The 22,229-nt window shown below is 35.6% G+C and overlaps 1 protein-coding gene across 1 annotated transcript; it reads left to right on the forward strand.

The window, feature by feature from the left end:
• The first annotated feature begins 1,884 nt into the window (after positions 1-1,884).
• LOC135686110 (serine/threonine-protein phosphatase with EF-hands pef-1) lies at positions 1,885-22,161 on the forward strand. Its single transcript, XM_065202279.2, has 16 exons — positions 1,885-2,252; positions 5,887-6,014; positions 6,566-6,608; positions 8,520-8,719; positions 9,737-9,851; positions 10,249-10,295; positions 11,123-11,289; positions 11,730-11,766; positions 12,060-12,209; positions 13,932-14,015; positions 16,486-16,671; positions 17,406-17,548; positions 18,694-18,800; positions 19,371-19,534; positions 19,880-19,964; positions 20,502-22,161. Exons 1-16 carry the CDS (start codon positions 2,189-2,191, stop codon positions 20,693-20,695), a joined length of 1,914 nt encoding a protein of 637 aa, XP_065058351.2. The 5' UTR covers positions 1,885-2,188; the 3' UTR covers positions 20,696-22,161.
• Positions 22,162-22,229: the final 68 nt, after the last annotated feature.

Raw genomic sequence — 22,229 nt, forward strand, 5'->3', positions numbered from 1 at the left:
GCAATACGAGGAGTGATTTGAATTCCAAGTAGATCAATCTTCAGAATTTTACCACATGTACCTGAATTTATTAATAAATTCGTATAATTTACGTACTTTTAGTAAAACATCGTAAATAATGGATAGTACGTCTAAAAAATCTCCCTTGGGTGTCCTCGTTCCATTGATTTTCTTCGGTGAATTCTTACAATCCATTATTTATTGAGACTTCAACTACTTGGTTTATGTCTTGACAATAACAGCATTTCCCTGTTCTTTGCTATTGGTATTCTGCTGCTATTTTGACTTTTTACTGTTACGCTACACAGTTTGAGTCTAAAGGCCGATTTCCACTAGGCGAATTCTTTCGCGCGAATCGAATAAATATTCGAAGCGATAGAGTAGGACCGTGATTTACTTTCTGCGAATCGAATTTTTTCTCTGCAAATTCTGAGAACATTACACCACGCATGCTCACATTGGCAAAAATTCGATTCGCGCGAAAGAATTCGCCTAATGGAAATCGGCCTTAAATGCTGTTATACTTCACATCTGCTCTGGTTAATACGGTAGAGAAAAAAATTAAATTATTGAAATGCAAAAGATGTATTGATTCATACAGCATACGGGATAAGCAAAAACCATTTTTTCAAGATTTGTCAGTTAACCAATTGAAGTGATTCCTTTAGCGTTTTCCTTCAAAAAAGATTGAAAGAATCTGATGTTATACATACATGTGCAACATTGGTTATGTATGATTTATGTTTTGAGATGGAAATTTGAATTAGTTAGTTTTAATCAGCTTTGGTGTAGCTAGACTTTGCGTCAAAGTTTTGTGAATTTTACAACAGGCAACCCTACGTTTCCTAGTCTGGAAAGTCAAGCTACTCCACTGGGTATGAGCGGAAAAGATTATCAAAGATTCCAAACCTGTTTGATATTTTGTTCGTCGTTGACAATCAAAGAAAACAACCGGCCTGTTTTAAAAGATAAAAGTTTAGCGAAAGCAGCAAAAGAGCAATTTGGGACGATATCATAGAAGTGGCGGGTTGAAAAAGCATCAATTACTTTCCAATTTTGAGATTGACGTGTTATAGCTGCAAGAAGAACGGATCTACTGTGAGATTTATCGCAGGACGACCTTATATGGATACCGTGTCAAATTATTGTCATCCGTACTATGGTGTATTCTAATCCGAATCCACTTTCTTTCCCTGCGAGGCTATTTCTTCTTCAAGAGAAGAATCACAGTGACCAGTTTCCTTATAGCCTAATTAATTCTGGGCTCTATAATTATGATGTTAAAACAATTTTCTAATACCGAAAACGAGACACGGCTGTGTACATATTTTCATATGTATACATACGTACAGTGTGTGGTACATACGTACATATTTTCGAGAAGAAACTAAACGAATACTGTAACACAATAAAAATATATTAATTTATGTCCGTCGCATCCGCTGCCCTTTTGAAAATAGGGCCGATTGTACCAGCCAACTTGCCAACTTGCTTGCTTGGCTTTAGCTCTAATTTGTCATTTTAATGTAAAGAACATTTTTAAGTATTAAATTTTACTTTAGTTAATTTAATTGATGATGATGTTGATGATGATGATGATTATGATGATGATGATGATGATGATGATGATGATGCCTTTCCTGGTTTGATTATAACTATGCCTTGCAAATAATCTGCTATTAACTGCGCAATAATGAAACCTTTTGCTGAAAGTTAAAAGAAGGTTGACATACATGTTGTTGAAATTGTCTGCAAATTAAATTTTATTTGCTTTTCCTTGAAGTTAGTTTACCGACGTCATGGCAACAAGGTTATATACAGCTGAGATCAAAAGTTCGTGTTTTTGGCCTTAAATGCCATTGATATCAAGGAGAAATGGGTAAAACAAACTGATCTTCAAGAGCTCCATTTAGATGACATATAAGGAGTCACAAACATCCCTGAGATTAACGCGATTACAACCTAAACAAATCTCAGTTATTAAGTTTTTTCTCAGTAAAAGAGACTTTTAAGCTAGTAAAGCCCGTGATACTGTTGAATTAAAGTAAGATGGTCAGTTAATGTAACCTGGTTGCAGGAATATGTTTGCTGTAAGTCAATACCAGTGGCGGGTCATTCTTAAGTCGAACATCACATGCAGCACTGCAGTAGGGGAGAGTCCAGAAGTATTTGGCTGTGAAAACCAGATATGGGGTGCACAAATTCAACAACCTTGAAGGGAGAAAGGATGAATAAAGCTCAATATCGTGAAGGTATGTTAGCCTGAAACTGATTTTGCGTGAAGCATTTTCAAGCAAAACATATTTTCTAAACCATCCCGCGCTGTCGCATAACTGATTTTCATTCACTTCGCCGATAAGTAGCGTGGCGATCATCTCTGCTTTAATAATGTAACAGATTAGTGCACAGCGTTTCTTGCTCTTTGTAAGTCTGACCTCAAGGACTTTTTTGCTTAAATACTTAGTGCCACATGGTAATGCAATACTTCAAACTCCCACGATCAAAAATTTTCTTTTTTGCATGGCGATTTTAAATCAGAAACTTCTCTAGTTAACAGTATACGCCCACAGTTGAAGTTAAAAAACATTAAGCAATAGAGCAAAGTTTCTTTATATGCTAAAACATAAATATTTTAGTAGAACAGCAAAAAAATAGAGGTATTTGATAATAAGCAACAATGTTATCGAATGTCAGCAATATCAGATGTACTGTACATCTTTATATTTTTATGTTTTCTTAATTAACAATTCTTTACTAGGTATGTTTTACATGTGATGTTTTCTTTACATCACAGTCAAAAATCTTTGCAGGATATGTTTTACTGGATTTCCAAAAGAGCAGGAGCAAATTTATATTGGCAAGGAGTGATACAATGGGCCAAACAATATTTTATGATATAAAAATACATGTAACTTTATAAAGATTAATGAGACATAGATAGCATAAATGTGTGTCATGTGTATGGTAGGTAAGGTCTAATCAACACTGATATGCAATAGCTGGACATAGAAGATCAAATTGCTAGGGTCTCACAATTTATTTCCAATCCAGATGCTGAAAGTATTGCCCAAATTGCCCTCTTCCAAATTTTCTGAGGGACTTTAGCTTTTAACTGGCTTTGCAAGTTTAGAGTCGTGTTAGGTTCCCCTAAAACCCATCTCTGGTCAAAGGCTACTAGTCTTCTCAAGTCTGGTCTGGTTATGATCTTTACTTTAGAACATTATATGCATCAAATAACATTTTACAGCCTACTTAAGCTTTACATCGGACACTCTTCAGAATAAGAATGAAAAAGGTCCCGTCTAGAGTTCCTTTTTGATTACTGCAAGCTTTCATATCAAACCAATTTGTAAAAGTTTTTTTAAAATATAGAGACTTTTCAAGTTTCTTATTAATTCTGATTGAAGAAGATTTGATCTGACAGGTATAAATGAAAAATGATCAATTGTCTATAAAATACAAGCTATTAACTTTTTATACAAAAGTTTGTTTGAGCTTAAGCTATACAAGCATCATTGCAGCTTGCTTCTCATTGAATAAAAGAAAATGCAGCTGGTTGCAGGTCAATTTGATTGTTTAGAAATTGTCATGACTCAACACATTCTATTATTCAACTGAAAATTAACCAGAAGTAATAGATGCCATAATTATGTATTCATGATGTTTTCACAACATGCATTGCAATATGCCATGTGAAGTGCTAAAATGTGGTTGTACAGCTTGCATATCCAAGCTTACTGTGAATGTGCCCATGACAGCATTCAAAACTCTCTTTTCAAGCCACATCAATTAGTGAAAGTATTGTTCAATTAGGAAAGACAAAACATCTCTGAACATTTGTGCCACGAGAACCATATGGCCTGACCTACTTAGATGCTCTACCAGCCCTATAACAATAACTTAGAGCAAGTCCCTACATGCTCAAAAGACATTTTCAACTTAGAAGGTGATAAAAAGACATTCTGAAAATTGTTCAATGGTTATTCTATATTTTCTCTTCCCATACAGCATTGTTCTTCTCTTCTAAAAACTTTTGCTAAAGACAAAGTAACAAGACTTTGGTTTATTGTAGCTTCATTAGTTTCTTTTGTTTTTACTGGCCTTTGTGGCAGTCAGAGCCCATACGTCTAGTCATATTCTCTGGGCTCTGCAAAATCACATCTCATAACTCTCTTGGAAATTATTTATCATTTCTTGAATCTTCTAGAAACTTAGTGATAATGCATAATTTGAGAAATGTAAAATGTAAGATAGTACCTGTGTGAAACTTGTCATGCACAGCTACCTATAATTGAAGAAAAATATGTAAGCATATGACAAGAAAAAATACAGCACATTTGATGACCCAATCACCTAATCAATTTGTTGAATTGATTTTTTAAAGTTCCAATCAACCTCTGTGATCTTTGATCCTGGGAAAACCCCACATTGTGGGTCCTCATTATCATGAATATGCTACTGGTAGAGATATACTACTTGCAGAAGAAACAGAACTTTTATTAGTTTTACAACAAAGCAAATAAACTGAGCGGAACACTTGATCAACAATCACCAGATTCAATTTTTGCTATTCCCAGTAACAGAATAAAACATTATTCCGCGTAAAATGCAATAAAGGAACATGCATTTCATATTCTGTGAATTCAACTTCAGGGTTAGTAAATAATGTTAGCATGTTAAGAACTTTTTTCTGTGGTACCTGCTCCCGATGATTTGCAAGGATAAGTAGCTTTTTATTGGGCATGGTGTTCTTCAAGGCGTATTTTATAGGGCTCTGACTAGAGACGGTGTTATCTGCACTTTTCAGGGTTTCCTTTTTTTGTGAAGGTCTGTTTAAGGGCGCATATGTAGAAAGGTATAGACGATGTCCATTATACCATTCCCGGTATTTGTTCAGTTTATCCCGTTGAAGATATCTTAGCGATGATACATGGAAATGATATTCAAAATGTACTCCGTGTTCCGGCTTTTATCAACTGTTTCAACATGATCATACTCTTCTAGTGTTCTCCCTTTCCAAGTCTTTTACCATATTCACAAACTCTATTCCAAAGCTCATCCTTCCTCTCCAGATCTTCCTGCTTTCCAGGCCCTCTTAATATTTCTGTTTTCAAAATGAAAATTGACAAACTTGATCTCAACCCCTTTCTTCTCAATCTTTCCCTCATTTTCCTCGTTAGTTTTTTTCTATAGTCTCATTTCCCTTTCTCTAACATAGCCGACTAAAAGAAGATGGCTGCTGTAATGGGCTTTGATATGTCGACGGTAACGCTGTTTCAAGCTGCTACTACATTACTGCTACATCTTCTGTAACTGGTATTCGTATGACCAATAACCTCCCACTCTAGCCCCCTAGCTCCACCCAGGACCTCATCGTTTGCCCCCAGCTATTCTATCGAGTGCAAGACAACCTATTGGCTGAGAGAAGACAGAGCAGGCAACTTGTCATTTCCTCTGGGTCTGGAACAAAACGATATAAGTTCCAAGGTTTGATAGCATTTCTGCTAATAAGAAATTGGATCTTACATAAGAAATGGTAACGTTTCGAGTTCAAAAGCGCTCACAATACCAATAATCTAAATTGTTCATCATTCAATTGTATTTTGCTAGCAAGCCTGCCTTTTTAGAACCTTCTCTTTCTGAGGAGTCTCGTTAGCTATTATGCTTAAATAGCTTTCCAGGTCCCATTTGCCGACAAAGTGGACGGATCATCCATTATTTGCCGACATAGCAACCCTGAAGGGAAAAGCTCTTCGTTTTTGCAACGGGATTTTTTCAAGGGAGTGATACCCCTCCCCCTTATGCCCTTATGGCAACAGCCCTGCTCTGTCTACTTTTAAAATAATCCTCTCTTTTGATATCCTTAATTTTTCTTTTATTCTGCAGCTTTGAGATCATCAGTCGTGATTCAGAAATGGTTTCGACGCTACAAGGCACGCTTGGAAGCGCAAAGAAGATGCACGTGGAAAATATTTGAGAGCATTGAATACTCGGAAGAGCAGGACCAACAAAATGTATGCACTTTTTCTTCTTGGAAAAAAGCCGTTGTTTTGCCTCTTTGTGGTTATATTGCTACTAGATTCAATTGCAACTGTCCACTTTTTACACAATACAAGGATACATTGAATTAGCAGGGGGACTATCCTTAGAGGACCAAATTTATTTCAAAATTCCGGACATTTTGCTACTTTTTTAGAAATTGCCTTTAGCCCTCTCCTCCCAAAAAATTAGCTCCCACTGCGCCGCTGACTTCTATGTTACTTGCCCCCTTTGTTAGTCTTCCCTTTTTCATCCTAGCTCAGAAAGAGGTAGCTGCTCGTTGCCTCAGGTAGCTCCTCTGTGGCCTCGCTTCAAAGGTAGCAATTTCAATATCTAGACGTACAAAGGGCTTCCAGGACTTATCGATCGCTCGTCACATCCCCATCCCAGCCTAGCCCGTTGATATTTAACGCCAACATTGTTTGTCGGACTCAAGCAGTTAGCCCCAAGCAACAAATTCTCCTTACTGCAATTATATAGATATTGCAGTTAGTTAATAAAACATTTCCTGTAATATTTGTTGTAGTTATACAACTTTTTCAACGAGATGGTAGAAAAGGTCAGTGCTGGTAAGTGATTTTAAAACTTTTTTGAAAGCAAACTTTTGCATAAATCTATTAAATCGAATTCACAAATATCTTTTCATATAGAATCAGAGTGATCAAGTTTTTTTTCCTTTTTTTCAGAATCTTAATCCCTATTTCTTACTAAGTATGATTATTTTGCAATTTAATCTCCTTTTGGTTGTCTTCAGAATCCTTTTTTAGATAATGTTATACCATGCTCGTTCTGTGTTCACTGCTGTATATTTCCGTAATATTTTTGGCGAACTTTAAGCATCAAATCTTAACGTTATGATGCTTTTTGAGCGGGCGCATTGGATTTATGCGACCCAGACCGCTAAATAGTCAAATTTATTTCAGTTTTAGCCGACTTGAATTGTAATTTCATTCGACGCGACCATTGTGCGATCTATAATTAGCCATAGCAAGATAGTTGTAAAAGATTTTTTAAAACATTATGTGCGTAGCCACCTGTTTCATTGCACAAATGACTCCTTTCTGCAAATTTATTGAGATTCAGCCAGAATTTTTCTTTCTGAATTATTGTTTTCCTTGAAGTCTCAGAGCACTGTTTCTTGCAATGCCTTTTGACAAAATTGTAAAGCCCGTTGTATTATCTGTTTAATGTACAATCACAAATGATATATTTTGTTTTTAGACTCTGATTTTCCTTGTTAAGTTTATGCAAAAAAGTACAACATTAATAGTGACTCCAAAGTTTGCGTGATTGACAAGTGCGCAATTTAAAATTCGAAAAGCATTGTGTTCAATTTGTTACTCATAACGTGTCATAACCTCGCACTACGATGAAATCACGTTATTTGAAACACGTTGTGTTTCACGATGTTACCACTTTGCATAGGGTACCAAAACGCATATTACACTGGCATGGCACCAGCATCGTGTAAACGGGGTCTTAATGCTAAACTCTTGCTAGACCTAATAGAACAACCCTGGCTCAACCTAAGGTTATCAAAGAAAAATTCTAAAAATTGACAAAAAAGGTTCTCGTTAAGATATGCTAAGTCTTTAAATGACCTCTCAACTGAGTGTAAGCAGGTAAAACAATATCTTGCTTGGTTGTGAATAGGTGTTTGCAAGATGGTCTTTCTATCGTAGATGTTTATTTCTAGATACATTCTAGATTATAGAAGGGTGCGGACTTATGAAAATAAACATCGATGAAGGGCTAGCCTTCTCAAAAACATAAAATATATGAAATGAAACAAGAGTCACAATATCTCAAGAAGAAACATTCTAACCTGTCAGCGGATGAAAACGAAATGTTTTTACGATAATTTAAATTTTCTAACTGTGTGATGCAGTATTTACAATAGTATTGAAATTGGTCTGTCTAATCTCTGTAGTTCAGTTAGAGTAAATTATTCACCACACGAAGGTTGGTGCAGAAATATAACTATAATATAACAAAACAAGTGTAATGCTGGTGGACTTACATTAAAAATTCAAAGAGAAAAGGAGTTGTTCGAGTTATATTTATGTAAAGTCACCCTGTTTTGGTAATGGTTTGCTATTTTACCGACCCATTTCTGCGATTTCCTCCTGAGTAAATAGAAAGCCTTACGAACATTTGTGTGCAAGTCCGTATATTTGTCTCTCTTTATCCTCCTCTGCTTTGCCACTTTACCAATCAATTCAACAACTCTTTGGTATCCAAGAGGTCCTCGAGATTAGTTTCCTGTGCTTTTTAATGAGGAAGCTTCTTTTTCATGCCTACACGAATATATATTTAGTCCCTTCAAACTATTCAGGCGCTGCGTTGATTTTTATTGTTTTCGTACCACATATTTTAGCCGTTTAGCTTTTCCTATCAGAAACATTATTTCTTTGATCGTTTTTTCGAGAGCTTTTTTTGTTTCTGTTTTTTCTCAGTAACTGTGTATTTTTTTCATCCAGACAGCCAAGTATCGCAGCTCAGGGAAGTTCTTCTGAACGGCAACTCAGCACTTAATTCAGATGCTAGTGAAGAAGGATCGATCATAGCAGCTGATATTGAAAGCACTGTAGTTTCACCCTCGTATGAAGGCCCTCATGTTGAAATGCCTCTTACATTAGACAAAACACGGGAAATTCTAGACCACTTTAAGCGTGGTAGGGTAAGTTAATAGTCTTTTTCCCCTGTCAATAAATATAAAAGCCTTTCTTTTATAATATTTTAGCTATGATGTCAATATTTGCTTTGCCTATCCCCAGAAAGAAGAAATAAGCCCCTCTCAGTCTAAAAAACGGTTTTCCGGGAACAGTGGGCTCTTACTTAACTGAAGTGATAATTGGGAATTTATCTTAAAATGTCTATTCTTATATTTTCTAAATTTTTAATCTGTTTAATTCTTTCTCTAATTCTACAGTTACTCAGTAGTTAAGCTTTTTTTTCGACTGCTCCAAGTTTTCTTGAAACAGTAAGGTGCAATATCTTATTAAAAGCAAGCCTCAAGGTTGTACTTTATAAAAAATAAAACGGAAATCTTCCCACTATCTCAGTTTGACAGTTGCGAAAGAAAAACAACTTGCTTTTGCGTGCTTTTACGTGCCAAGCGTAGGTGTACTTCCTTTTCTTTTATGAGAAAGTATAGATTAAATACTCACACATAAGAATCAAAAGTTTTATCTTTGACATTCCCTGTGACAAAAATTGATAAGTGTTTAAAATATTTCTGCCAATATTATAAAACATCATGCAAAAAAAATTCATGAAGCCAAACTTGAGTACATATTACTTTCCCTACTAAACTTGAATGTTTTTCGATATTGTAAAATTCTGTTTCATTTTATATTGATTATGTTTATAGCTTAGAGGTCTAGTTTAAGGCTGGAATCTTCAGTATTTTTGTATTGAATTATTGTCACGGGCAAGCTGGTTTTTCTAAAAAATATATTGATGGATGTGCCTAGTACTAAAGAGCCAACAAGGATAATGGTTTGAAAATATATTCTCGTCAATGAAATTTCCAACCAAAAGCTATTTTAAGTTTCAGTCTCAGTTAAAGGGCTGCAATAACAACACTATGTTGGAAAGTCCAATGAAACAAGGCCCTAAAATATGTTTGTACAGTCAGTGACCGAATCTCGACTGACTTTAAGCCATTAATTGTAGCACGTGCTTCTTATTTTAGATTCTACACGCAAAGTATGTGAAACGCGTCATATGGGAAGCTACCAAAAGAGTTCAGAAACTGCCGAACGTTGTCAATGCAAATTTGAGAATATCTAAACAGATTACAATTTGCGGTGAGTAAGTCAAGCGTAGAATTTCTTTAATTCTATGCAGGCTAGCTCACACCGACATTATCAATTTTCCTAGCAATTTATGAGTAAAAATTTTATTCCAGCTCCAAAATATTAAAAATATTGATATGCGCCGCCTTTTTCTTCTTCGTCGAATTTTTTTATTAAATTTAAGCTCAGTAGACAAAGCTTTAGTTTGACCTTTTTATCTAATTTTTACTCGTTACCTTATCTCTACGTAATTGCACATCGTCAAATATGTATTATTAATTTTGCGATGTTCTGAAAAAACTCCGACATTGCGTGTTTTGAACATTCCACTTCCGAAAGCGACATTGATAGAATTTCCTTTGCATTTTGCACATGAATGTTGTTTCATACGAGTTTTGAATATTCACAGGTGACATTCATGGAAAACTGGATGATTTGTTAACTGTATTCCACAAGGTAATTCTGAAATTTGACAAATTAATAAATGCAATAAGGATTCTACGAACACAGCTGCTGTTTATTAAGAACAATTATTTAGGCACATCCTAGTTGCTTTCGGTTTGACCTTTTCTTTTATTGTAAATCTTGCCCTTTTTTTCTGCAACCAGCACTTCTAACCATGTAACGTATTGCCCATCGCCCGGGTACTTCTTAGACTGCACCTATACCGTCACGCTGCTTTCATCTGTACCCCCATGGAGTAGTGCAGGACCATCGCTAGCTACTGTCACAGAATAAGGTTAACCCTCCTAGCCTTTAAAGTCACGTATAAGAATGAAGGCGGTAAATAAATCAAAAAGTGGATACAAAATGCGATGCATTTAACGTGAAATCAAATCTTTATCGGTACTTCACGATAATTTCTAAGTCGAATGCCTATAAGAATGTTGTTTACGGACGTTGCTACCGCGAAAAGGATAATCACTTTAGCCAATCAAAGGCGAGTCTCGCTATAGCGGTGTATTGTGCTCAAAGGAACATGGTCTGTTTGTAGTAGAAATTACACAAATGTCTTGATAAGCGATTCCAACAAGGTCGCTGGAGAAATTAAAACATTATTTTTGCAACAAGCGCCGTATTTCTAAGCAATGCAGTCGCTAGCTATTGTGCGCAAGGGGGTGTCCAGTTCCAATTTGCTGGCAATTTTTTCAAACCATCTTTTATTAGCACTCCTATGTTATATGTGCCAGACCTTGCATAAATGGAAAGAGAAATAGACATTTTGAAATGGATGTTCAGTAAATTTTTTAAGCGGTAGTTTTAATACTGTATATTTTTTGTAGAATGGTTTACCGTCGTCGGACAATCCGTACCTCTTCAACGGTGACTTTGTAGACCGCGGGGCCTATTCGATTGAAGTTCTTATCATCCTCTGTTGTTTCTATTTGATGTACCCTTCTGACGTCTACCTAAACCGTGGCAATCACGAAGACTATCTCATGAACTCAAGGTATGTCATCTTTCTTTGTTTTGTATTTCTGCACAAGAAATGCGGTGATGAGGAAATTTTGCTTTCGCAGTTACGTATATGTATAGAAGCACTTTTGCTGTATTAAAGGACATGTTTCGTGAATACAATACAATTATCTTTTTTGTTTAGTACAATTCACAGGATCGAGATTGAATCTTCACGGCAGTAAAAATTCATGAGACAAAAACGAAAAGTCACGAAATAATGGAATTCCACTCCAAACGCTTGTGTTGTATTAGCCAACTGCTAATGCGACATATGCCCTTTAGGATTAAAACATACAGCAAAGCCTGCTGAAAATCCATGCCAAATGATGCAACGAATTTGAAAATGTAATAAAGAGTTGTCAATGAAGTGTGAAATTTTAATCAAGAGCGTTGAAAATTAACCCCTTCTGCAGCATTTTCATTTCATTACAGGTATGGTTTTGTCAAAGAAATTCAAAATAAATACAAGGTAATTAGACTTTTTTGCTATCTTTCCTGCCTTTGCATTCTAGAGTTTTGCATTCAGCATGAGAATGAATGAAATTATTTTAAATTGGGAAAAATTTACGGTGCTTGAAAAGTCCCAATTTACTTTCTTGGTTTTTGTTATCATAAGTAGGCCATGTGCTTTTTACGTGACTTTCTTCCAATCTATTACTTTGCTGTGACCTCACTTAACAAGGTTTTTTCGTTTTAATTGCGTTATCAAGCAAAATTCTCGCTTTGCTGTAAAAACTAATTGCGCTCTTTCCTAACGTCTAGAAAGATGCTGCCATGATTAAAGAACTGTGTAAAAATCTGTTTACATGGTTACCATTGGCAACGATTGTTAGCAAAAGAATATTCGTTGCACATGGTGGGATTTCAGATAAAACAGATCTCAACATGATCGAAAGTTTAAAGCGATATCAGGTATTGAGATTTATATTTTTTTAAAAGAAATTCTTAATTAATATGGGGTCTGAGTTAGCTCTCAAGTTGGAAGCAGATGGTAAATGGAGCAGTGGCCTACGAACTGATTCTACTGATGTACTGCGTCAATCATGCCTGATTTACTCTACTGGTTAGGGAGGGGGAAAAGCTTTTGATCCGTCTATTTGGGCAAGAAGGACGTTTCTGAACTCTTGGCAACTTTGTTAAGTGAATAGGTTTTTCAACCTAGGACGATTTTAAATAGTCTGATATTCTGTCCTAGAACTCTTTGCGTCATTTCCTTTAATCTATTTAAAAAATTTTTGAATTTAGATCACCTAACCTGAAAAAGCATTACAAAACACCTCTAGATTTGCGAATCTAGCTAATTGTTTTAGAAATTGGATATGACCTCATAAGCACAGGCTTTTTCCCCACCATATCACTGTAATTTGGTTTCTTTTCGTAGCTCTATGAAGGAAGCCAAAATAACAGAAATCAGTTGGCAAACTTCAAATCTTTGATTAGTCATATCTCACCCAATTATGAACATACCCAAATGATTTTCCATGTTAAAAGTATTTCGTAGTGTTAATAAAGTTATCTGGTCAAAAACCAGAAATTCCAAAAATAAGTTTTTCCTGTAGTCAGACTTTAGAATTCTATTCAGGGTCGAGATAACTTTCAATTTACCTGCATTTCTATTATGAGGCAAGTTTCAAGCTGGGTGGAGAAAGCGTGTTGATTTGGCTCCTCTGTTAAAATTTTTCGTGTTAACGATTTCACTAAAAGAAACAATTTTCGTATCTCTGGTTAACGGTGTACTTCAGTATCAAAACAAGTGAAAACTTGGAACAATTATAATAAATCCCATCCAGGCTGAGCCTACTTTTTCAAGTGTCAGGCTGCTCTTTATTCTTTGTCCCTAGCGCAAATGGCCATTTAAGGGTCCAAAGTTCTTACTCAAGTATGTACTTTCACTTGATATGGGAGAGAAAGAGCCACAACGCTTTATTTCGAAACTACTTTAATTTGTCTCCAACACAGAAAATATTTTAGAAATAAACAATGCAGAGAGAGCTTCTGTATAGATTTACAGCCAAAAATTACCAACAGGCAGACTACAATCACTAATGATCCTTAGGCAACTTGTATATTTGAATATTTCTCAGCCTAGAAAGGGATTTTTCATACAAGGTGCTCCATAGAAATAGACAGACTGTAGGTTCTTGAATTTTGGCCAGGATACTGTCGGTGTATTTGGAAAACGGAGTATATCTTTCTATGTATAGCCAAAGGAATTCAAAGTTAGCGTGAAATATGTGTTGAAAGTTACGTTCGTCATATTAATCACGATTTTCCGTACGCTTGATATCCTTAAACTCTATTTACGTTCATGTAAACATAAATTTTGCTTTCAGTCCTGGAGATTTCCACTGTAGCTAAGACAGTTCTTTCTTTTGTTTTGGTTATAAGCTTTTTTCAGAGCCATTTTCCATAAGAATTTTACTTACAAGGCATAGGCTATCCATTTATTATTCGCAAAATAAGAAATTACAAAATTCAAAGATACATATTATATATATACAGATATATATTATATATTACACAAGCTTCCCAATTAATTACCTTGGGGGTAGTTTAGAGGAAAATTATTCTTTGATATTTGGATATGTTAAAAATAAGGTTGACTATATTCAAATTTGATCGCTCATTCTACAGTTTGCATCGGTATTAAAGCCATCACACATCGTTCTTGAAGAAGGCATCCAACCTAACCTAGAAGCAGTTGCTGAATGGGAGCAGGTCGGTTAACTTTTTCAATCTTTTTCTTTAGAAAATTAAAAAAAATCGTTCCTGAGAGCACGAAATATTTCACATGTGCACTTGGTTTTCTCCTTTTGCGATTCAAGGCTGTATTTTTTACTTGCGATATTTGCAACTCGGTTGTTACTCTCCAAAAATATTTGGAAAGCCTTGTTTTGTTATTTCCCTTCAATAGTATCTGCTTCCAGTTGGCCTTAGGGCAGGGGTTCTTAATTATTTTAAGTATCGGGCCAGAAAAACATATAGATTTTCTTCGGGGGCCAGTTGGTTTTCAACTTTTACATACCTTGTGTTAAAAGGCTGCTCAAAATGAAACTCAGATCTCATTTTTACCAGGCTAAGTTAGTCATAAGATAGGCATGCCTATTATTTCGTGCCTGCCTATTTGATCTACCTTAGCATAAACCCAAAAAATAGTTTTCACAAAGGTTTGGTAACTTCATGTTTCTTGCACCAGGCTGAGTCAGAAAATCGTTCTATGCTATTTTTAGGCTAGAACGTTAATCTTTGTTAGTCTCTTGTTGGGTCGATTTGAAGTGCCTGAAATCAGGTCGAGGGACTGCACAGCGTATTTTAAAGAAAATCTTTTATTTGTGGATGAATTTAGTAAAGGCCGCCTCCATGGTTGGCGGCAAAAAATGTTTCAGGTTATATTAATCTAGGAATGGCCAGAAACAGCACCTCAAATAGATTTTAACGGGAGAAAATTCAAAACAATATTCTCATTGTTTTCATAACTAGATTCCATAGTTTTATCTGTTGACATGAAAAAGGAAAAGTCTCACAAAGTTTGAGAATGATCTTTGCACAACAGCGTGTAAGATGGAGAAAAGAAATAAATTAAAAAACAGTAAATTAAACGCTATAAAACGATCAATCGATTAAAAAAAGCATTTCCTATTTCGGTACTCTCTTGTGGACCAGTAACTGTCCACGGAACGCCTTTATAATATACTACAGAGAAAAAGAAAAATATCAAAGAGGACAAAAGAAACCAAAGATAAATAGAATTCCAAATGTTGGCAAAAAATATTTTCGAGGTGAAAAGCATTCGGCTGGCCGGATGAAATTTTGCTGCGGGCCGGAGTTGGCCCGCGGGCCGGAGTTTAAGAATGGCTGCCTTAGGGTGATGGATTTCGAAATCTTCGTCTTGTTACAACTGGGTTTTGTGTGTGTTATGTTTCACAGATGACTTTCCACCATTTTTTTGTGCTGTAATCTTCGCTTATTCTTGTGCAATGTGAGATTTCGCAATGTGCGTGCGTCAATTTCTCCCAGCTGCACTATCAGTCTAACTTTCTATTTTTTTCTCGACTCAAATAGTACGTGACATTTCTAGATAGCAGTCGTTTTGTAGAGATTGCTTCTTCGATTAGCTTGTAATTCTACAGGCGAGAGAATTTCTCTCACTAATTCACAATGCAGCTGCCATTAGATTTACTAATTCTTTTCGATGCTGCCAATTATCTCTGCCTTTAGCTGAAGCAAAGCGCTTTTATGCCAACACTGTAACCATTCATTCATTTCTTTAGTCTTTCATGTACCCAGTAACTGCACCAAGGTTTAGGTATTTTTACCAAGCCTATGGGGATTTCATTTTTGACTAAGAGATCTGATGTTATTATTCTGCAGAATTTTTACGAAGAATGATAACGCTGTTCGTTGAATTCATGAAAACTAGACTTCTTGCCTTGTAAAAAAATGTAAAATGTAAAAAAATTTCTGGTTATGCTCACATAGCTGTTTGATAATGTATCATTTTTATTTTGAATCCCAGTGCAATAGTTGTTCGTTGATATCGATGTTTTACTATAATGGTTGCTGAATCTAACACTGTGAGAATAAACAACATGTACAATTCCTTTCAAACAATCCTATCTTGTGTTTCCCAAGGTTCAGTGCTAGGCCCTATTCTTTTCAATGTATATAAAATGACCTTTTGCTGACGACAACACACTTGGTTGTTTCTCTAGGACTTTGCCAGATCTAGTATGTGCCTTAGAGGAGAAACTGGCGTTGATTTGATTTGCTAAATTTTTACTAGATTTACTAAAGGATAACCATACGATCGCAAATCCATCAAATTTCCATGCACTGACAAGTGGCAAGAAAATAAGTTTATACGTATAATGACCTTCCAATAAAGTCTCATTTTGAATCACTTTATTTTGTTTCACGTTGCAACCAACTGCATAAATTGTGTTTGAGCATGGATTGTCAGCCTAAGCTGAATAATGACTTCTAAGATAATATTTGGTTTATCGGATGAGCGGTAAAAAACTTTATTTAGAATCTGAGAATTAATAAATCGTAGAAACTGAAGCTATTTCCCCTCGAACACGTTTTTGCAGTAAAATGATCTATGAATAAGTAAAAGCTCTTGCTGTATGCTACTTAGATTCTACCAGCCTATTAGCTGTTGTCTATGACGTGCGTTGTTCTGTTACAGATCCTAGACTTGTTATGGAGTGATCCTCAGTCTGACCCTGGTCGAGTCTTCAATCATAGTCGTGGGGGTGGATGTTTTTTTGGTCCCGATATCACTGAGCAGTTCTTGAAGAAGCATGACATGGATTTGATCATACGCTCCCACGAGTGCAAATATGAAGGTTATGAATATGCTCATTCAAACACAGTAAGTTTCAAAACTGCAGAATCTCTGCCTTTTCCTCCAATACTATCGATTGTCTTATGTTTATACCGGTATTGTTGTAAAAGAAAGTGCCTGTTCATATTGGTTGCTATTGTTGCAGTTTCAAAAGTTAACACAACTCCAGATCTCTGAAGTCTCACTTCAAAATGACATTCTTCCTAGAACCCGTTGATAGTTTATATTTTAGAAATGAATTATAGAGCTGGTACTAACTATCTTCTTATTTGAACTGAGTTTATGAGATAAATATGCCTCTGGAATTGGAGGTGTTTTCTGCAATTTGTTCTGAAAACTGGTCAAATTTCAAAGTGTCTAGCCTTTCACAATCCCTTCAAATCAACTGGAAATGCTGCAAAACGTTGTGCCTGTAATTATGGCGTATGGGGGCCGTCTGGTTTTTGTTTGGCAATACATCTGAAATTATGTAGGTGCCAACCCACGCTCCCTATAAACCATCATAATCTAATCCAAATGAATGCTTCCCTCTTGCCTGCTTTTCGTATCTCCTTAGAGTCTTATAGAATAAAATGTTTTGAACTAATTACATTTTGAACTTCGGGGTCAGTTGCCTTTGAGTTTACCGAGACCGACCTAGCCTTTTGAAAAATGTTTAAATAACACATAGCCGAGATAAAATAGGAGATCTCTTATTTTATCTTGACATAGCTTATTCATCAGTCTCGTACAGCTTGCAAATTCCGAACTTATCTTTATAGGTGTTAACTGTATTCTCAGCGTCTCATTACTACGCAGAAGGTAGTAATTATGGTGCTTATTTGAAATTAAATGAATCTTCAAGACCCTTTCCAGTGCAGTTTGCTGTTACGAGAGGAAGAAAATCCCTTTCACTGAAACAAATGTGAGTCAGATACATTTTTCATCAATCAAACACCTTGTGAGCTATTGTAATTATTCACTGAAAACAATAAGCTAATTATAATAATTGAATTAAGACTTAGTATTGTAATGGAAGACTGTCAAGCTCCAAATAAAACATGCAGGTAAATGTTTATAAATATTTGCATGGTTTGTTATATTCCTAGAGTTAGGAGAAAGCGGTAAAAATTATTAGATACTGAAAAATTTTATCAATACTCGGGGATATTGAATAATAGGACAGAAAGATAAAGGACAGGAAGAGCAAGATAAAGGACAGAAAGTCCAGTTGCAATGCAAATTACTTAAGACAAACAAGTAGCGTATTTGATTAGCTATTCTTTCCTCTCGCATATTTGAATGGTACAAGTGAAAACACTCTTATTCTATCTACACAACTCTGGACACTTTGTTGAAATGTAAACAGGTTCAAGCACAAGGGAAAGAGATTGCGTAATTGTAAATTTATCAATGTCCAAAGAAAGTATTTTAATCATATGACAATGAGGTCCTCTGAGTTAAATCATATGAGGTCCTCTTTCAATTTGGGCTTAAGAATCTGTCTGTATTGAAGCAAAATATCCAAATTTCATTCATATGCGAATATCAACGCTAGCTTGCAAACATTGCTACATATAGGTTTATGCTCACGATTAAGATCAGATGTTGTTTTCAAAGCATGCCATGTTCCTTGCAGTATGTAGGCGATGTTGATTGATTTTATCGGTACATGTTTAAAATAAAATACCAATGTTTAAAGCAAAGACCGGGATACAACTTTTTGTTTGGGGGGGGGTGGGGAAAGCCCTGATAAGTAAGTGTAACAACAGCCATATTTTACAAAATAAAAGTATTTTACTTATGCTCCTTTGGGGGAGCCAAGGCCCCCGGTATCTCGGTCCTTGGTTTAAAGGGGCTTTTCGCATACTATGATATCTGCCTATGGAAAGACGATTGGTTTTGAACAGTAGTCTTGCTTTTCTTGCCGTATATCTGCATTGAAATGCCGACAGTGTATGGCCTACCTTCAGGCTGTTATTGCAGCGACTAGTTTTCTTTGTTTGGTTTCTCTGGAGTTGTAGCCAAGCTCAATTTTTTTTAACCAATTTTGTTTATGTTTTTTGTCAGAGTTGGATTAAATGAGCAATCGGCGCTACGGGAATTACGAGAACGATTTTTTTATCACCGTGAGGAATTGTTAGCCATATTTCAAAAATACGATACTGAGAATACAGGTAAGAAATTTCGATATTATGCCATTTGTATTTACTAAAGACAAGGTCATGTGATTCGGGTAGTCGGCCTGCTTAACTATCCTTTGCAGTCATTGATATCCCCTGCATTAAAGATGATTGATTGCTCTAGGTAAGTAATGAAGATTACTTACAATTGGCCTTGTACAAAGTGTTTTGTACCTTGTAGACTCCGTTGCAGAAGTGTCTTGTTTTATACACCAAATCATTTGGGGTTTTTAAAAACTAACCAGAAACGAATTCAGTGGTACCGAAACGTCTCTAAAGATACTGCCTAAGAAGCTATTAAAATGATTCACAAGTTTACTAAACTTTTCTGGCAATCCCTGAAAATGCAAGGGATTGTCAATTTTGTATCTAGCGGAAATATTTCATTAATAAACGACATTTGTGACTAGCTGGTAACAAGTTGTGTATACTTGACGTATCCGAGAATAACAAATTTGAACCCAGCAATATTTGCCCTTTTTAAAATTTGTTTTGGACCGCAAACATTGATGTAAAGTGACGTAAACAACTACAAAGCCTGGTGAATGTGTTATTTACTTGTAGGATCCATTAAGCTTAACGACTGGGCATATTGCTTGGAAAGTGTATTACATTTGAAGTTGCCTTGGGCATTGCTTAGAGAAAAGCTTGTGGCCACAGATGACAATGGGAACATATTGTATATGACTTGCTTAGAAGGATACAAATTCGATTCTGCTGTACCACAGGTAAGTGGTTATTTTCTTAACGTACTCTATTTTCCCTTTTGTCATTTTGACTGAAGCTCTTAACTATTCCTGTCATTGGTCGTTAATTTTTTAGAAATAGCTCAGTCGCTTAGCGAGTTACCCAGCCTTGATATGGCTCTAACCCAGCCTTGATACGGCTCTAACCCAGCCTTTATATGGCTCTAACCCAGCCTTGATACGGCTTTAACCCAGCCTTGATACGGCTCTAACCCAGCCTTGATATGGCTCTAACCCAGCCTTGATATGGCTGCCATTTGCTTGAATGTAACACTTTCTCTATAAACCCCGTAGATTTTTTTTTCACATATCTCTTGCTTTTTGTAGCAATTAACAAGTTTGTCAGAGGTACTATACAGAAACAGAAGTGCATTGGAAACAGTGTTTCGCCTGATTGACAAAGACTGCTCTGGTAAGAAAATAATTTCACATTTGCTTCCATTTTTAAAGAAAGTAATCTTTGTTCATTTTTGTAAATTATGTACTTCCCCATTAGTCCAGATTTTGTACCCATCTGAAAATAATATTACCTTTAAGTTTCTGATCGAAGGCATTTCTGATTTGTGTAGTCACATATTAGTTATGTTAGATTGAAAGCGTTTCTTTGTAAACATTCAAAGTTGCAGAGTTCTTGATAATCCACATTATCAGTATTTTTGTGCCACTGAGGAAAGTAAGGGCACGAAGCATAAAAAATTGTCATTTTTTGTTTGTATGCATTGACAGATTCTCTTGTACAGCTGAATATCGATTCTTTATGCAATTTTTGGCAGACCTTATTGATTTGAGAATTCAAACTTTGCTTCACGTTGTTGCTGTTGTTCCGGCTCAACTTTAAAATAGTTTGGATTTCTTTGTGAATAATTTCTTGGTTTTTCTAAAGGTTTCTGCAACCTCTTTTTTTACTATTCCTGTCTGATACAATTTTTCATTTTTTTTACATTTCTAGGTTGCATCAGCCTTGAAGAATTCAAAAATTCATGTGAAGTACTAAACCAGTTTTCCAATCACAAAATTCCCCCAGACAAAATAAATGACCTTGCTCGTGCGCTTGATATAAATAGAGATGGACTTATCGATTTTAACGAGTTTTTAGAGGCTTTCAGGCTAGTTTCACAATCAATGGAGCAAAATGATGTCTGAATTGTAGATTCTTTGTAAAGTTTCTTGAGTAACCAGACTTTTTGTTTTGTGGGCTTCTCAGTTTGAAGTCCCCGGAAAAACGTAAAGTACTATTTAATTACTCTGTTTTAGATTAATCTTACACAATCTTCTTTCGTTCAACATAAAAGGTGCCCCATTTTTTACTCAAGATTTTATTTTAGCGTTTATATCTTATGCTTAAAGGTAGCCAAAAATTGTTATCTTAAACCCACTAATGTTTGGCCTTTTTGCAAAAACCAAGGAAATGGCGTCAGTGTAGGGTTTTAGGTACATCTGAGAATCATTAGGAGGCTAAGCTCCCTTAGACCCCTGTTTCCATGGTTTCTTTAAATTCATCATGTTTCAAAGGTTAAACTGAAAACTTGGAGTTTATTACATGAAAGCCTACCTATACCAGGCGACCTCAAAAGCCATGAATACCTCAAAGTCTAACATAAGAGATTTGAGATATAATTGGGATGTTGCTCTGGTATATTGTAAGAAGAAAAGCTGGGATTGTAAAGCGTATGTATATCAGCAAGAATTGATCTAATATATTGAGGTTAGTAGTAGGGCACGATGCCAAAAAGCTCAAGAATTAGGCTCTTATGAATATAATAAAGTTAAAGCTTCGACAAAAACTTGTTAAATACGTCACTTAATCCAAAACTAAGAGTATTTTGGTTGTATGAGCTATGTAAATTTGCTTTTTGGATTTATTCTTAGGCCAGAAATTATTTCTTTCCTTCTTATTTTTTTAAGGAGCGATCCTCAAAAAAATATTATGGCGTAGAGGCTTTGAAATCTGCTTTCTTTGTTTATTTTTTTTAAATATTCAATCTGTACAAGAAAACTAGCTAATTTATAAGAGTTTTTAAAAGCCTTTAGACACCCATAAGCTGCGGCTAGTTGCTGTAACAAGAACAGCACACAACGCCTTCCTTCCTCCCCTTTGCTCTGAAGACCTATAGATAAACACGAGATGATAGTTATCCATGCCTCATTATATATCTCATAATTATCAATGTCCTGTTATTTGTTCCTAAGTTATCTCTGTGTGCCAATGTACCACGGTGTGGTTAACAGAAGGAACCAAAAATAATTTTGACATTTGTGGACCCGAATAATGTAAACATTCTTCCTATTATTTAAGATAAAAAAAATTTGTGAATATACTAGTCAAAGTCCGTTGTGTGGCTAGAACCGCTGTTTCAATAAACACACGCAGCCAACTCACATTCAGCCCAGGCCTTTCCCGGCCAGCCTAGTCACATTCAGCCCAGACATCAAGAAAGGGATTTCGATCCTACATTTGGTTGGTTTAATCTGAAGTCACGTTCCTCGTCGTAGAAGTACTTTGACAAACGTAGATGCAACAGTGTTGAATATTGAATTTGTAAATGTAGATAATTTTTGTTAAAAAAGATCAAAAAGTTATTTGAGAGGACAAATTGTATTTAATTGGTTGTTATTTTACATTTCTGCCAGGATTCTCCGAGTTTCTATGTATTATGTTGTTAGAAAACTAATAGTA

The sequence above is a fragment of the Rhopilema esculentum genome, chromosome 6 (assembly GCF_057945365.1).
Source record: "Rhopilema esculentum isolate cy_ngs chromosome 6, ASM5794536v1, whole genome shotgun sequence".
Lineage (NCBI taxonomy): Eukaryota > Metazoa > Cnidaria > Scyphozoa > Rhizostomeae > Rhizostomatidae > Rhopilema > Rhopilema esculentum.

Bases quoted from the DNA above. Each gene is read 5' to 3' on its own strand.
- LOC135686110 (XM_065202279.2), top strand. From the start codon at position 2,189: ATGGGGTGCACAAATTCAACAACCTTGAAGGGAGAAAGGATGAATAAA. The intron at 10,296-11,122 runs GTAATTCTGAAA...TATTTTTTGTAG, and splicing joins TGTTAACTGTATTCCACAAG to AATGGTTTACCGTCGTCGGA. The intron at 19,965-20,501 runs GTAAGAAAATAA...TTACATTTCTAG, and splicing joins GATTGACAAAGACTGCTCTG to GTTGCATCAGCCTTGAAGAA.